At 43.8% G+C, this 17,369-nt stretch overlaps 1 protein-coding gene across 1 annotated transcript in view; it reads right to left on the bottom strand.

The window, feature by feature from the left end:
• The window catches only part of myo5aa (myosin VAa), a gene marked incomplete at its 5' end in the record, with an annotated part of 66,424 nt that overhangs the window by 35,879 nt on the left and 13,176 nt on the right, over positions 1-17,369 (bottom strand). Inside the window, 6 exons of the mRNA XM_079998142.1 lie at positions 1,340-1,421; positions 3,754-3,897; positions 6,892-7,048; positions 10,719-10,863; positions 12,648-12,819; positions 14,329-14,439. Coding sequence (XP_079854268.1) covers positions 1,340-1,421; positions 3,754-3,897; positions 6,892-7,048; positions 10,719-10,863; positions 12,648-12,819; positions 14,329-14,439 — 811 coding nt within the window. The remainder of the gene's footprint in view (positions 1-1,339; positions 1,422-3,753; positions 3,898-6,891; positions 7,049-10,718; positions 10,864-12,647; positions 12,820-14,328; positions 14,440-17,369) is intronic.

Here is a 17,369-nt window from a genome sequence, read left to right as displayed (position 1 = left end):
GTTGCCTGGCAGCAAGAGGCCCCGGCAACATAGGGACAACCCCTCCATTTAGTCAGTCGTGGAGGAAGAAGAAGAAGAAGAATAAGAAGAAGAAGATGACAGTGGCTGTTTTCATGTACCCAGAAAAAAAACGGGGCAAGAGAGAGTGAGAGAGATGGAGGGCGAGCGAGATCAGGATAGAGAGACAGAGGCTAAATCAGAAAGACAGAATGTGAGCCCGCACGTGAGTAAGAGAGAGATTAAGAAAAGAAGGGATGAATGCCAACTGAGTGGCTTTAAGTGACAGTGCCAGGAGAGGGTGTGTGTGTGTGTGTGTGTGTGTGTGTGTGTGTGTGTGTGTGTTGGACGGGGAGCAGGATGAGCAGGTGCGTGTCCACAGTGGGAGCATTCTGGTGCATTTCCTGGTTAAAGCTCATGACGGCGTATGAGGCAGCGCCCTCTGAAACCCACGCTGACAGAAGCCTCCTTACTGTGCTGCCCTTTCAGCCTGAGCTTCTAACGCTTTCTGCAGCTACCAGGGACAAAGCAAGGACGCCATGTTGTCCTCCGACACACACCAAACGAGGAAAAGGAGACGCTGTGGGTGATTTTCTCTTCACCCCTTTGGTTCTTAGCTACAAAACTGTTAAAAATGTAATTTTTTTTGTTTGTTTATTTCTTTTAGCTTAAGGACATTAACCCTAAATTTTAGGGTGTCTCTCCTCTTCCTCAACGGGAAACTTCTAAAAGGTTTACACAATATTAATATATCAGAATCAGTTTAGTCAGAATCAGTTCATTCCGTCAGGTACATTTACATATACTAGGAATTTGTTCTGGTGAGGTTTGGTGCATGCATAATAATGAAATAAAATAGAATAAAAAGTCAAGTAAAAATAAAATAAAAAATAAAAATGGAAAATAGCCCATACATTTTTAAAACAGCAGTAGTCAGATGGGTGAGGGAATAACAGGAAAAGCATCTTTATTGCATCAATATTTTCATTATACTTTTCTAGTTGCTTGAAATGGCTTCTTTTATTTATGTTCTTTTAATAGGTACTTATTTTGTTTTATTTTATTATTGTGAAAGTAAAATCGGAAATGAAATTGGAAGGGGCGATACTGTTTTGTTTCTTGGTGCAAGCAATTTTCGGGAAAAAAAAACAAAACAAAAACAAAACAAAAATATATATATATTTTATTTTTTTGTTCAGAGGAATCAATTTCTGGACGAGTTTTGTTTGGGTTTATAATTGAAGTACCCTGTACTTGTGAGGAACATTGACATGGAGCAAACGCCCACTTGAACAGCCTGTATGTTTTATGCGTCTGCACATGGACGACGTGAAAAACCTACCAAGCCGCAGATTCTTCAGCTCGGGCAACTGATATGAGGCGCAAAGCTGATAGAAGATATGGTAGTTCCTCTCCTGCTCCGCCTGGAAGAGAGAAGGAAGAAGCACCTTGTCACAACGCTGCCAGCGACTTGGAAACCAGCTTCAAAACTGTTTACTTGATACATGATGGATCCCCGCTACGGACAGTTGGCCCACACGACAGGTGGTCGGCCCTTTCAGGACGCTGATCTAATCGAACTAACAAGTCCAACCTGAACACGTAGGAAACATAAATGTAGCCTAAAAAGAGGCCATGAAATAAAAAGCCCAGGTCTCAAAGAATTAAGTCTTCTCTTACTTATGTCCTAAATTGAACGACGCCCACACACAATTCCACTGCGTGCACAGGCGCGCGCGCGCACACACACACACACACACACACACACACACACACACACACACACACACACACACACACACACACACACACACACACACACACACACACACACACACACACACACACACACACACACACACACACAAACGCACAGAGAGGAAATGAGGTGCAAAAGAAGTCACCTCTTCCTCATTCCTCAGCAGAGCTCTTAAAATGTGCAGTTCACCAAAACCATGTTAACAACCAACCACTGAGTGTGTGCATGCGTGTGTGTGTATGTGCGTGTGTGAACAGACAATAAAATATCTTCTTATCTTCTTACTGTATCTATATACCGAGCAAGCTGCTCCACTAATGGATAAACACACCTGCTGAACACACAATGAAAATGTGGTGCGATGAATAAGAAGCAAGATAGTCGTTGAGAAAAAAAACAAAAACAAGAAAGAACAAAGAAAGGAGAGGAACCCTGGAGAGAGAGAGAGAGAGAGAAAAAAAAAGGAGTGCCACTGTTTCCCACACTTGGTGACAGATGGATCGTCAAACGACAACCAAACCTGTGCTTTGCCAAAGTGACGGCCGCTTGTTTCTCCCACAGTTTCTGGGCTGAACATTCTTTAATGTCAAGTGTTCTGATTGGCTCATCTTATGTCCACAGGGAGCAACCGGATTGGCCGACGGCTCACCAGCATTTTTTTTATATCTGATCTCAGGGGTCACATGAATACACCTCCTAAAAGCGGACTGAACTCTGAACGGGATGACAGAAGATTCCAGCTTTGACCACCGTTCGGGGTCATCTCACAGCCCGGTCAGGAGCACCCCACCGTCACCGAAGGTCAAAAATACCAGGACGCACGCCGAGTGATCTGACACGCACACAGGCTTAGATGAGGACACTTGAAAACTGATTTTTGTGACTGCCCAGAGAACCACTGGATTTAACAGATTCATTCTTCGTGGACACAGGGACAAAGCAAACAGTGTTCAAACCCCGTTTCTTTGCTGGCAGTCTTTCAGCATGACACCCTGCAATTAACCAGTAGCTATTTAAAAAAGGCTGTATTAACACTCCATAAGCGCTATATTGCAATTTGCCCATAACTCGTTTTGTGATACGCTGCATCTCTTTATGGGCAGTCGAATAAAGTGCGGGGGGAGCACAGATCGAGTTCTGCCACACCCACACCCACACACACCAATAAGTCCTCTTTCACCTCTAGCTGAGAGTCCGAGCTGCAAACGCACACCAACCCAGAGGTGGCTACGTAGATGGAGGCTGATAATCACAAGCGGAAAGAGCGGGAGACCAGAGCAAAATAACGACTGCCTGTCTGCACACAGCGGGCTGCTTGTCCTGACTGAAGCCTTCTGGCAGCCCACAGAGAGCTTTACTGCCTCGGTTTACAGTCACCGCAAGCGTGGCACTAAAATGGCGTGCGCACCGCCAGAGAGCACGAGGGTCGGTGGCCACCCGGTGCCGTGGCGACAATCGCCTGAAAGACGGGGGGGCGCTGTGCACAAACCAGCAGGGGAAACTGAAAGACCTGCTGTAAACGTTACAAAGAAGTCCTGAGGGAAGGATCTGAATAAGAATAGAGCAGTTAAATTTAAATACAACGTTTTAAATGTATATTTATCATAGTCAGCGCAGGGTGTTTTTTTCTTTTATACATGAAGTCGTAAGTTTGTGCAAATTGCTGGTGTAAACATGACGAACACGTCCCGGGGTATTAAAATAGTCCACATCCCTGGACAAAGATGGCGCTATCTGCTTCCAGGAACTCAACACCATCAGGTTATTTTTGTGGTCAGGCAGGGGTGGATGGTACAGACTGCACCCGCGGGCGTCTCCGCACAAGCTTCTTCGGACGCATGCATCTGGGATCAACCTGAAGCGCGCGGCGCGGAGTTCCAAAAATTGGGACAATTTCGCAAAACCAATAGACGACACTATAGCTGCGGCGACTTCAAACCAGGCTTCAGATTATGTGTGTGTGTGTGTGTGTGTGTGTGTTACTGTACATCGCTCACCTGGAAGACCACCCTTGATTTCTCGAGCAGATACGTTCTCATGTTGGCCCCGATGATGCGGTAGCGGCTGTCGAAGCCGATCTCGATGTACTTCCCGAAGCGACTGCTGTTGTCGTTTCGGGTCGTCTTAGCGTTCCCTATGGCCTGGGAGAGAAAAATGAGTAAACGTGTTAAATGGCGAACGGCGGGCGTGGAACAGGAGGGGCGGGCTTCCCGAAACGAACCGACGGGAATCTTCTCCGACCACAACCGCAAAGGTCATGGGTTCACATTTGACCCTCGGGTTCTTTCATTAAAGGAGAGGGGTCAGCATTTTTAAACCCAGACCTTAGGAAAATGTGGGTTCCAAAATGGCGATTTTATGTTTTGTGTAGATAATTTGTTTGTTATTCAACCATTTTACACTTTCATTAAATACCACCAAATACAAATGAATCCAAATATTTCATATCTGTATTAGACTGTATTTGTTCGTAACATAATTCTGTAATGCAAGTCAGACGATACATGGAGAGGTTGGCAGCAATTCTCATTATTATGAATAAAATGTTCAAGTTGATAAAAGTACCATGCGCCATTTCATTAATATCAGGTATTAATGGAATAGCTGTTGAATCTAATCTTAACCAATTGTATTGAAACCCAATCGTGAGATCCTGCCCAACACCCGTCCCCTGTGAGAAGCCCCACCCAAAAAAAACACACACCTAAGTTATACGATGCTTTAACTTTAACCATACGCAGACCCCGCATACAAACACAACCATGCACCAACACAGAAACACACACACACCCACACGCTAAGCCAGACATGCTAGGCAGAGTGAGCAGAGTTAATGAAACTGTGTGTGTGTGTGTGTGTGTGTGTGTGTGTGTGTGTGTGTGTGTGTGTGTGTGTGTGTGTGTGTGTGTGTGTGTAAGCACAACCACAAACCCACTCAAGTGTTTCAGTGCAGACAAGGAGGCTTTCAGCTGAACAGATATTCCAGTCTGTCCTGGTTTATTTTCTCTCCCTCCCTCCCTCTCACACACACGTGCGCACACACACACAGTGCGTTTCCAAAACAGCTGATGCACCACTAAGCAGAAACCTAAACGCTCATTCCTACTAGGAAACACAGTTCCAGTTGTCAGACTGAACTGACGGCAAAGAGAGAGAAGCATCTATTCATCCAGCCTGCTCTCCTCTGACTGGTTGAGCAGTGACTGTGAACAGTGATTTCATCAGTGGGTGTGTGTGTGTGTGTGTGTGTAGGGCGGGGTCACCATATGGGCCCAGAAGACCACCCTCCTGATTACCCTGCTTGAAAATGCTAACATGCACACGCAGCGCGCACACACGCAGCACACACACACACACACACACACACACACACACACACACGTAAAGGCATTGGGTTGTCACAGCAGAGAGCAGCCCAAGGCGGAAGGACAGAAAGAGCACAGAGGGGAGGTGGAGGGGCGGTGAATAAGTAAACAGCAGGGGAAGAGAAGGGCAACAGAGAAGTGGAGAGGAAGAGAGAGGAAAAATCAGGGACAAGTAGATGAGGGGAAGGTCATTAAATATATCCAAACAATATCAATATTGTGACATGAGATATAAGAGATATTGTCTGGTATTTGGGCTATCGTAATATGAAAATATTGTTATATGTCGTCTTTAAGGGTGCATTCCAGCTGGGTGCATCTATTCATCTGGCGGTGTGTTAATGCAGACTGGTCCATACATTTGAAGGTTAAAAAGTTACTGCAGCTACATTCATTTCAGAAATACATATGGGGAATTAAAGTGAGGTGATAATTCAGTGGTTCCCAAACTTTTAGCAGTCACGTACCCCCGAGACACTCCACACCGTGCTGAGTACCGCCATCACCACGGACAGCTCACTAAAATGTTTTGTTTGTAATTCTGCTGCATACACAAAATGTAAACACACATATACATGTACACTATCAAATATACATGACCTATAAATATATGACAGAATAACCAATAATTCCTGCTTTTTATTGGATTTCAAACAGGTGCTCAGCAACTAAACCAACTGGAAAATGAAAATAGGAAATGTTATATTTTTTATATTCTTAAATTTAGCTACAGCAATTAAAAGTCCACACAATATTTGTATATTTGAAGGCATCAGTTTATGCAAGGTACCACCGTGTGTGTGTGTGTGTGTGTGTGTGTGTGTGTGTGTGTGTGTGTGTGTGTGTGTGTGTGTGTGTATAAACGCATGAGACAGAGACAGAGAACGAAACGACGACGACAGCGCATGAGACGAAGCAAGAGAACACTCCCATCACAATACATCTAATCATTGTCTGGGGCAAATATAACGAGAAGAGCGACTTCAATTTAGCTGATTCATGGTCACAACTGTGGCTTTTGCATGGCAGCACCGCTCACCCAAGACGCCTTCCGCTGCACCTGCATGCACTCAATCGGCAAAAATAATTTAACCAGTGAATTAATCCAGTGGTGATCAGATCCTCCAGTTAGTATTCATCACTTTTTGATTTTTCTTGTTTTTAAACATAATCAATGGATTGTGTAGGGGGGATTATGTTCAGGCAACATTAGAGAAATGCGCTCAGGAAAATTTTACGACCCTGCATGATTCACACACTCTCGGTTATTTTGATATTCCATGAACATTATCACTTACATATTAGACAGTGATAATATTATTATGTTGTTACAATAGTGTGCATGCATTTAATTTTGGTGCTGAGATTACAGTCGCTATTAAACATAACTGTTTGGGAAGGTTAATCCCAGATTTTCTTTGGTTTTAAGTGTAGCTACACTCTCAACAGTTGCAGCCTTGCATTTTGAATTTGTCGGGGCCCCAAAACTGGTAACACGTTGAAAAGCTGGCCCCCCAACAGAGCGCAGTTGAATGACCCTGCAGTAAGTTAATGCAATATTCTGAACTTCATAGACTGTTTGATCACTGTATCGCCAGCTTCGTCATAATATAGATACTGTTTCTCAAATACTTGCGTTTAAATATCTTATGAAAGAACCAATACTCAAACGAGGAAGGAAGCAGTGGAGGAAGAGAGGAGCCAAAACGAGAGCGGATTAAAGCGATCTAGAAAGAGCCACATCCCCTGCCCCCCCCCTCGGATCCTCACCTCCATGATGGGGTTGGAAGCCAGAACCTTCTCCTCCACATTGGCCTCGCTGGCCGAGCCGCTCACGGTGGCAAAGTACCTCATGGCGTACTTGGCTGACACGGTCTTCCCCGCCCCGGACTCGCCGCTCACTATGATGGACTGGTTCCTCTCGTCCCTGAGGAGGCGGAAGCAGACGTGAGGAGAAGGAGCATGTAAACGATGCTGACGTCCAAGCCATTGAATGAGCAAGCGGGCGGGGGGAGGGCGGCGATTTGCCCGTCTCTACCCATTTCCTTTGTTGAATGGGAAAATGGTGAATACAGTAATTAGTGGCAGCTCATTATTATTATTATTATTTGGAGGCTGTATGGGATATAACTACTCACGTCCCTTAGACTATTACTTTATGATGAGTTAAATAATAATGAATTTGATACCTTATTATACATGTTTGCAAGTGAACAGTGCATCACGAGAAATCTCATTATAAAATCATATGAAAAAAAAATAAAATAAAGTGTTCCAATGATTTATTGCTGAAAAAAATAAATAGGGCGATGGTCAACGAGGAAAAACATTTTTTTTATGAGGTGATTTAATTGAAGACAACTGTAATTAGTACCATTACTGACCATTATTCAACGGTTTATTCCTTAGTTTTCCACATCTTTTCTTCTTTTATAAATATGTATAATCCAATAAAAGACAAATTATTGTTCATCATAACAATAATTAAGTTTCAGCAACCAGCGGGAAGCTAAACGTTAGTGTGCAGCCTTTATTCCAAAGTGTGAGCAGGTCACGGCCGTGACAAATTATTTTGACGGTTAATTTGGGTCACTTTCCCTCGCTGACCTGTCAAGCTCAAGGTTACAGCACATCACAAGCAACACACCACTTTTGGACGGAGGTAACTGAGGTCTGTGGTGAGGAGCTACGACGTTTAACTTAATATTCACTCTTGGCTCCATGACACCAACACTTCTGGTGTTAGAGTTCCACTTTCCCTTCTAATCAAGTGCGCACTCCATCCACGCTGAAAGGGATACTCCAGTTTATTGGGAGGATTTATTTATATTTAAATAGTAGTCATAGTTAATAGTAGTTCTGAATGCAGCTGCATTTAAAACCAAGATCTTGTTTTTACTCGTCAAAAAGGCGCAAGATGAATCGCTGAAATAACTCCGCTCCTGAGATGCAGAAAGGTGCATTTCCCTAATTCTACGAGAGCTAGGGCTAGTTTATCCCCTTTGAGCTCCCACTGAGCTAACACAGCATGCAGAGCTGGAGTATCCATTTAAAATGGTAGTGACTAACAGAACGTTGTGATCGTCCGGCAAAAACGTATTCAGCAAAGGCATTAAAAATTCACCTGCCGACATCTCAATAGCCACATTAATTGAAATGGATAACAATTACAATATACTTTAATAACTTAATATATTGTGGTGCGTGGTTGGTTTAAGCAGCCAGACCTGCCCAATTACCTGTCTCGGTAATTGGGCTCGTGATCAGAGATGGCTGTACGGCTGTTGTCCGTCAGAGCAATCAACGAGCAACAGGTAAATCACACACACACACACACACACACACACACACACACACACACACACACACACACACACACACACACACACACACACACACACACACACACACACACACACGTTTTATCCCTGGAAAGAGTAATAATCTTTAAATGTATTGTGGCTGTTGGCAGGAGGAAGGCGGGGCCAGGTCTCCTCCGTGGTTCGGAGGAACAAGCCAGGGACGGCAGCGCTGGGTTCGTCCCATTAACCAGAGGAGGACGCAGGGGATTTCCACAATCTATATATGTGCATTTATTCAGCTGTCTCTATAATTGAAGTGTTTTCTGATCATTTTTTATCAGTTATTTGTGGTTCAACTGGTAAATGAAGAGAAACATGCAATGGATATATTCCTGTACTTTAAAGAAAAAAACCAAACATAAATAGCTTAATACCTTGTGAAAAAATTGACAGATTTCTCGACTACACAAATCTATTGCTTAACGCGTCAGTTTGACGAGAGCCCACACGTAGTGACTCCAAGCAGCAAGTTTATTAAACTACTTCCCAAGTATGAGTTAAAATATAAACTCTATTCCTTGGCAAGATAATTGTTTTCCTGCTGGAATGATAATGTTTTCTTTTTGTGATTCCTGAGGTTTCATTAGTTTGAGGGGGAAAATACATTATATTGTCAGTGATCCACGTTAGGGCCGCACATCAGCCATTTTATAGATGTGGTTGACGCACACCAGGCTTGCTCATTAAATATTTTCACTTAACACATCTTTTGAATGGACCTCTATGGGGAATCTACGTTCAACTTCAGGCTAAGCGCCCGGAAAAACAAGAGGGATTCAGGAGCCTCGCGTCATGTCGCTTTGAGGCACTGCCACTGCAGCGTATCTGAAGCGTTGCCGTGCCGGATTCGCGACGCTGACAGGCGTGGCTTCTGGTGTGTGACCCAAGGCTTACAAGTACAGTGAGACAAACACTGTTTGGAGGCTCATCGGGTGGCTCTTAGCGCTCCCTCTCAACTGCACGTAATAGAGGGGCAGCTGGAGTGTAAACCGGGGGCATAAGAGAGGGACTGCTGAGAACCGTCACAGGGGGCTGCAGTGTCAGGGGAGGGGAAGCAGAAAAAGCAAAGAAACGTGGAAAAACCTTGGTGAGAGGAAGTTGGACGTAGAAAATAAACACGATGGTGACAGAACAACTTGGAGAGAGAGAGAGAGAGAGAGAGAGAGAGAGAGAGAGAGAGAGAGAGAGAGAGAGAGAGAGAGAGAGAGAGAGAGAGAGAGAGAGAGAGAGAGAGAGAGAGAGAGAGAGAGAGAGAGAGAGATAAATGGTGACTGAGGGAGCCCAAGAAAATTAAGGAATAAGGTTAGAAAGAAAGACAGACATTGACAAATGATTGTTGACTGCAATACAATGTAAGTGCAAGTGTCTGTGAGGCTGGGTATTGTTTCAAATATTACGATACCATTAGCAACACCAGTACCCTTAAAGTGATACTGATACCAATAGAGTACTTCATCCAATACCTCATCATGTAAATGGAAGCATTCAGTTGTGTAGAATGCCACCACTCCTCCCCTTCCAAATGATTATTATTACACAAATACATTTTGAAAGTATTCAAATAATTGAAATATGAATTAAATAACCGTACAATGAAGTATTTGGGGCGGTGTCATTTCAAACAAATAGCCAGTACAGGAGGAACGATGACAGCGAGGAAAACCTCTTACACTGTTCATATGGACACCCAAATGTTGTTATAAGACGGACTTGAAAAATGGTGAACCTGTCCTTGAACAGAGTGCTGTAGCCGCTGCCGCGGTAGTGAGCCAATCACACGGCGCATTAAATCGAAGAACGCCTGCGGTGATTGGCTGCGAGCAGAACCATACAAATTATCCTTTTTTTGTTTTCCTAGATCTGGGAACAAAAAGGATGGAATGCAGGTATCGTTTTGGCGGGAGAAGTTTCAGTACGACTTGGTATTGGGTAATTTTGGTTGATACCTCAATGGGACATGGACTCGCACAGCTGAGAGAGAGAGAGAGAGAGAGAGAGAGAGAGAGAGGGACCACCACGGTGCTATTTCGAGCTCGGCTCTGACCTACAAACCCAGAGAAGAGAGGGAGGTGCGTGCAACAGGGAAAAGTAAAGCTACTCAGGTAACACACACACACACACACACACACACACACACACACACACACACACACACACACACACACACACACACACACACACACACACACACACACACACACACACACACACACACACACACACACACACACACACCTGGCCATTTGCTTGTAAGCTTCCTCTGCCACTGCAAAGATATGTGGGTCCATGTCGCCCATGTTCTGGCCGCTGTAGGCGTTGATGATGTCGGTTCCATAGATGGGGAGCGTCTCGTACGGGTTGATGGCCACCAGCACGATTCCTGCACCACAACACAAACAAAGAGGATATTTTATATGCAACAGAAACTTTAGTTATGTTTTATCTTTTTTTAAAGTATTTTTCGGCTGGTGAGTACATTTTAAACTTTCAGATTATTAATGAATTAGCTGCATTTATACTTGACCTATTGGCCCAGCAATAATACATCAGGGTGTCTCCAGGTATCTTACTAACAACCCTTTCCCACTGCACCAAAAACCTGGTAACACCAGCAAACATCCAGCATCCGGGTTTGAATAACATTACATTTAGTCATTTAGCAGACAAGTGCTTCTTAAAGACAGAGAGGGAGGTCCCTGCTCTGGTCATTTTTGGCAGCTCGTTCCACCAACGTGGAACTACAAATGAGAATAGCCTGGATTGCCGTGGCTGTACGGCCGGCAGAGCCAGGCAACGCTCATTTGACGAGCGCAGCACCCTGGGGGCAACATGTGCTCTTACAAGAGCATTTAAGTAGGCGGGAGCATTCCCAGCAATCACTCTGTAGGCCAGCATAAGAGACTTGAACTTGATGCGAGCGGCTACAGGTAACCAGTGGAGCTCGATGAGCTCGGGTCAATAACGGGTCAAGTGACCCTGCAATAGACGCGGGTTTTAATCGGCTCCACCCCCGATCGGCTCTGATGTGAACAGGACACCCCGGTCGACCCGCTCATTTTGGCCCCTTTACCAGAGCCAGGCGACGTGCGTCGGGAGTTCCGGACGCTGGAGCGTAGATACACAGAAATATCTGTGTATCATTCCATCATTTCATATCTGATTCGGAATCCAAAATCAGAAGTTATTGAGGTTTTTTTTTCCTGCATGGGGGACTGGGAAATGTTTTGAGTGCGGGGATCACTCGGTGGGGAGCACAGCAAACCGGAGGAGCGTCTCCGCTCCCCGCCGCCGGTGCCCCCACCAGCAGCACGGATGCGCCATGCTGCGGGCGCGCGATACTCCACGCTGCTTCTACTGTAGTGCTGGGTCGTTCACAAACGAGCCGATTCTTTTGAACGGCTCAAAACCTTTTCTTTTTTTATAATTATTATTATGATTTTTCTTATTTTTTACAAGTTTTTACTTTCAAAGTTGTACACTTTTGTGTTGATGTTTGTTTAAGTTGTTGTCTCCTCTACTGTTTAATTCCCTATCACACTGGAACCATGACACGCACTTTGACGGCACGTTTGTGACGCCGAACGGGAGGCAACAGAAAGAAACCCGGGCGCGTCCACGAATGCTGCCCACTGCTCCTGGCTGTGCCCCCGGAGGAAGGACAAGCCAGGATGGGTCAAATGCAGAGGCCTCATTTCACCGGCCACCATCCAAAGCATGTGCGTGTGTGTGTGCGTGCATGTGTTGTAGTGTGGTGTGGTGTGCTGTGTGACGATTAAAGATTGTCAAAGATTGTCTCATTTTGGTGTAAAAACGGTGTAACTAAATTGAAGACAGATGTTGGTATTAGGGTAAAATAGGGGTAAGGGTTATGAATTATAATTCTATGAACTTTTAGTTTTCCACAGAACCTTGGCAAGTGAAAGCAACAAAATTTTCTTGGATTTCACTCGATAAGTAAGTTTAACGTTCACCGATAGGTTTTTGGCAATATGACATCCAAAATAGTGACTCTGATGCAGATGAACTTCATTCAACGACCAAAAGAAATATATGGATCAATAAAATCGGAAAAAATGTTGATGCTGAAATTAACGGAGCAACCAAATAAATTCAAATGCAAGACTATTCAATGGCTTTCAAGGCCTTATATTTGGGCTTGCCTACCGCAGTAAGTGTAGATGAGCTTGGAGTCGATGAACCGAACTTTGAGGTTATGCAGGATGGCGGGCTCGTGGAGATAGCTGAGCGCCGTGAGGTCGTTCTCGCCCACCAGGATGTCGGGGTTCCGCAGGTAGGGCAGGTTCTTGGTCTTGGGGTCCAGCTTGTGCTCGAGGCTCTGACGACGAGCAGGACGGCAGAGTGGCGCAGAAGGAAGACAAGACAAGAACCAAGTGAGCGACGAGCGGTCGGGGCAGCATTTCAGAATGTTTAATAGGTACTCTTCTCTACTCTTCTCTCCTCTACTCTTTCCTGATAGTTTTTAGGATATATGTGTTGTTTATCATTAGGTTTAATGTATATTGCCATATTTTTTTTATTGTGTACAGTTAACGAATTAATGTATATTTTCACATTTTTAGATAAATGACCATTTTCCTTGTTATATTTTCTGTTCTATTGCTTTATTATTACTACTTTGATTTGAGCTGCTCTAATGCTGTAGTTTCCCCCCGGGGGTGAATACAGTATCTATCCATCAATCCTGTGTTTTCCAAACCTGATAAACCGACACATTTGGGTGGAGAGATGATGTGGTTCCTGGATAAAGCGATGTCTGATATTGCCACCCACATCAACGATCACAAACTGCTTTTTTTGTGAAAATGTCATGAGACCCGCTGCTGCCACACCGAGGCTCCGTCAGGGTGAAATCGGCGTCTTTTTGAAGCCGCGCCGTTTCTCACCAGGCTCTCGCTCAGTTGTCGCTTCAACGGAGGTCGCCAGCCTCAGATCTTACATCACATGTCCTTAAAAGTCCTTATATTTTTTCCCCATAACTCTGCTTCCATCTCGAGCTTTGGAGGGACAATGAATTCCCATCGCCATCAGCTTTGCCTGGTTATTCACTACTTTTTCCTTGTTCTTCTCCAGCATCAAATTTCCCAAACAAATTCATCAAAATCAGAGACAAAACAACTTGTTTCTCCAGTTTGTGGAAAATGGGTCCCATTTAGGTCTTTCGTTTGTTGGGAGAGTATGTAGAACGGACTGAATGGGTAACACTTGACATCCGGATGTCAGTTTCAATTGGTATGGATTAAATGGGTTTGTCATCTGTTGAGTCAAGACTCAAAATCAAGAATCAATTAATCATCAAAATAATTATTTTCGGCAATTTTTTTCCCCCACGTTTCAAGATTACCCAGAAGATTTTACTGATTGAATCTGGGTGTCTCCGTACTCAACAGATGCCAAGTCCATTTGATCCCTAAGTGATAAATATTTGCACCCAAATGATATCCAAAATTTCGTGACACAGTGCTAGACCGGCATTTTTTATTTTAATTTTATTATAATTTTTTTATTTTATTTTTTTTAATCACAGGAAGTGTGTATTGTAAGATAAGGCGGAAAATTTGCTGCTTTGCTGGAATATCTTGTGGAGTATTGGCATTTAGTATTATTATGGGTGACTGGACAAAATATCCACTAAAAAGATGGATTCTACTATATAGTGCAAGGTGGTGCATGCATGGTTCAGGGCACAAAAACTAGAGTAACAGAGAGAGAGAGGTTGAGAGAAACACAGCAACAGGAGGGGAAAAGCGCAAGAGAGAGAGAGAGAGAGAAAGAAAGCGATTGTCTCCTGAGTTTGTCTGGGTGAAAGAGCAGCGGCTCATCTCACCGTTCCATCTTCCAGGGTGAGCTGCAGGGAGACGTCGCCATGTTTGTAGTCCTTGATCAGCTCGGCAGACTTCCACACCTCCTCCGCATCGGGGATCCACACCCGAGCAAACTGGGAAGCGGAAAAACAGCAGGTTGGACGGAGAAGTGACAACTACATATTTTCCCCCAATGTTTAATTCCTATTATTCATTTTTGATTTAAGAATATAAATCCAGGGCACAAAAACTGTTGACTGGGTCATATGGAATAGCTAATTTGTTATCAAGATAATCTTAAAGTATATATATTTTTTAAAGATGAACATAAATGGAAATATCTTGTAAAATAAACTCAGAGCCCTTCATCACACTGAATTATGTGGTAATGTTAAGAATAATATCAGACCAAAATTCTTACTCCCTCCAATATTTCAAACCTCATGTTGTGAGAAGCTGTAGGCTATATATTTTTATCATCCATTTATAGAACAAAAGTTGTGCACGATTATATAACAATAGGTTACCGCAAAAAGACTACAGAATACTTCTGTAAAGCCACAGGCATTTTAGGCATGTAAGTATTTAAAGAGGGCATTTCCAGCGTATCAGCTAAATTATCTATGGTCAGATAAGAACAGGTAACCACACCCATGGCTCATTCAAACCCTGTTAAGTGCATTCCTTTTCATTCGATTATTTTTTCCATTTTACCAAGTTTAGTGTCAAAGTGTTTCAACGTTTGAAAACTTTGCTCTAGATTTAAAAAAATGATCACTTTTGTTTTGCTGGTCACTAACTATCGTATATTTATAATATGTATCGTGTATTTATAAGAGATAATAGCATTTCTTACATGAGGGTGTGTGCAATGTTTCCTGCCTTTCTTTAAAACCCTCAAATCATGGAAAAATATTGGAAATTGGAAACTTATCAGAAAAAAAATACATCACAGGACAGTATTTTCGGAATACTGACATTTTCTAGTTTGACGTTAGTAGACAGCGTGTTGGCTGTGTGTGTGAAACATTATCTTACAGTTTGTGCAGCGTTTAATTACGTCCCTAAAGGGAGTTGGTCATACACACATACTACATGTAGATTCTTAGACAATAATGTCACAGGCGTCACAAGAGAGTAATCCCAACTGGTGTGAAAATCGCCCCCCACACACACACACACACACACACACACACACACACACACACACACACACACACACACACACACACACACACACACACACACACACACACACACACACACACACACACACACACACACACACACACACCACGCCCCCTTGGGCCTCCTGGCTGGAGAGCCATCAGCTGACCGCAGACATGTGAAAAACGATGTGAGCGACTGATCACATGGCTGCGGAATCCAACAACATTGTAGCTGCTCAGACCACCCAAAACAAGACCACGTCCAAACCAAACCAGGACCAAAGCTCTTCAATTCTGAGTCTAGACTTCAAGGTGGTGAGTCCTTACAGGCGACCTATGATGAAAAACTCCCCTTTTCAGTGCTTGTGCACATATTTTGGGCCTAACAACACACAAATAACACACAAATAAGACGCCACAGTCAGTGTTTTTGTGAGCTGTCTATTTCAGAAAAAATGTCATGAAATGAGCCATTCAGATCTGCAGCACTGACTGACATCATTTAGGGCTTCAGTAGAACTAGAACCGCCCTCCATATGAGTTACTCCACCCATGGCTGGAGAAATAACATGGGGGAATAACAAGCGCAGCTGGGAAGACCAGCACAAATCTTTTAAAAGAAAGAGGAATAATACCAACTGTCCATGAAGAAACAGTAGATGATGGAAATGTAAGTATTTTAAAAATAATTCTATGCGGTAGATAGACTGTAGGCGGTGGTGCAAGATCCGCTGTCGTTCTCCAAACAAATCCAATAAAAATAATGTTTTTTGTTGTTGTAGATGTATTTATTTATTTTACTTTCCGACGTTTACATGAAGCAAAAAAAATCTGCACGCGCGGTGCAGCGGTCCCCCCCCCCCCCCCCCAAGCTTGAAGCACGGCAACGAAAGTCGGAAACAAACCTTCAGATGAGGCCTTGTAGATCTAATATGAGTGAAGGTTCAGCGACTGGATTGCTTATTTCTCGCCTCAAATTTGTTTAGAAACAGCCTTTGGTGGACTGCTGAGTTAAAATAAGTGAAACAGGCTCACAGAACAGTTACGCAGTGGGCGTGGGAAGCAGCAGCATTTTAATTTAAAGTGACACACACACACTGAAACGGAGTGGGGTATTTGGGCGGCATGTTAGAATGGCTAGACTGCATAATCTGAGGTGATATTTTCAGCAAAAAACTTTAAAGACACGTTATTAACTGGTGGTAAAGAAGCATCATAGGACCCCTTTAATTCGGTTGACACTTGCGCAAGTTAAACCTATGACTATTCGATGTGACTATGGGATTGTACAACTTGTCCTTTTGATTTATTTTCAAAAAAGCTACTCAATGTTCAATGTTCATTTCAAAAATCCAAAATTTACTGTAGGTTGCAGTTTTGAACTCGATCTGCCTGGTACAGACCGAGTCAAGCACGCGTTATTACCCAGTCGAGCCAAGATGAAACAGTCTTTAAAAGTGCAGACTTCAGAGTCAGAGTGGGAGCAGTGATCCACCGCCAGGCCGATCCCTCAAAGGGGAGCGGCGCAGACCCTCCCTGGGCTCCGCCAGTAGGCCGCTGGGTTGGAGGTCTGTGCGCATGGATTTACCCCCACGGCATTTCGGCATCCTCCAGACGCACATCGTCAGCAAATTTTGATTTGGCTCTCCAATTTATCTAATTTTATTCCCCCCCAATAACCTGGTCAATCTGTTAGAGCGTAAGTCTCTTCCTGCTTCGCTGCCTCCCCGTGTGTATCCGTGGGGTTAAGGGCGCGCCAAAACATTCCACACATTCTCCTGGGGAACTTCATGAAATAATGAATCACTCTCACATTATATCATTTCTTTCTGATCAAACTTTGGATATTAGATCCTATTATGCCGCCAGAGTGCTCGGCTTGAGTGGCTTCACTA

The sequence above is a fragment of the Zeus faber genome, assembly GCF_960531495.2.
Source record: "Zeus faber genome assembly, chromosome: 3".
NCBI classification, from domain to species: Eukaryota; Metazoa; Chordata; class Actinopteri; order Zeiformes; family Zeidae; genus Zeus; species Zeus faber.
Note: the sequence above shows the minus strand (reverse complement) of the source record. Positions and strands in the feature narration are given on the sequence as shown.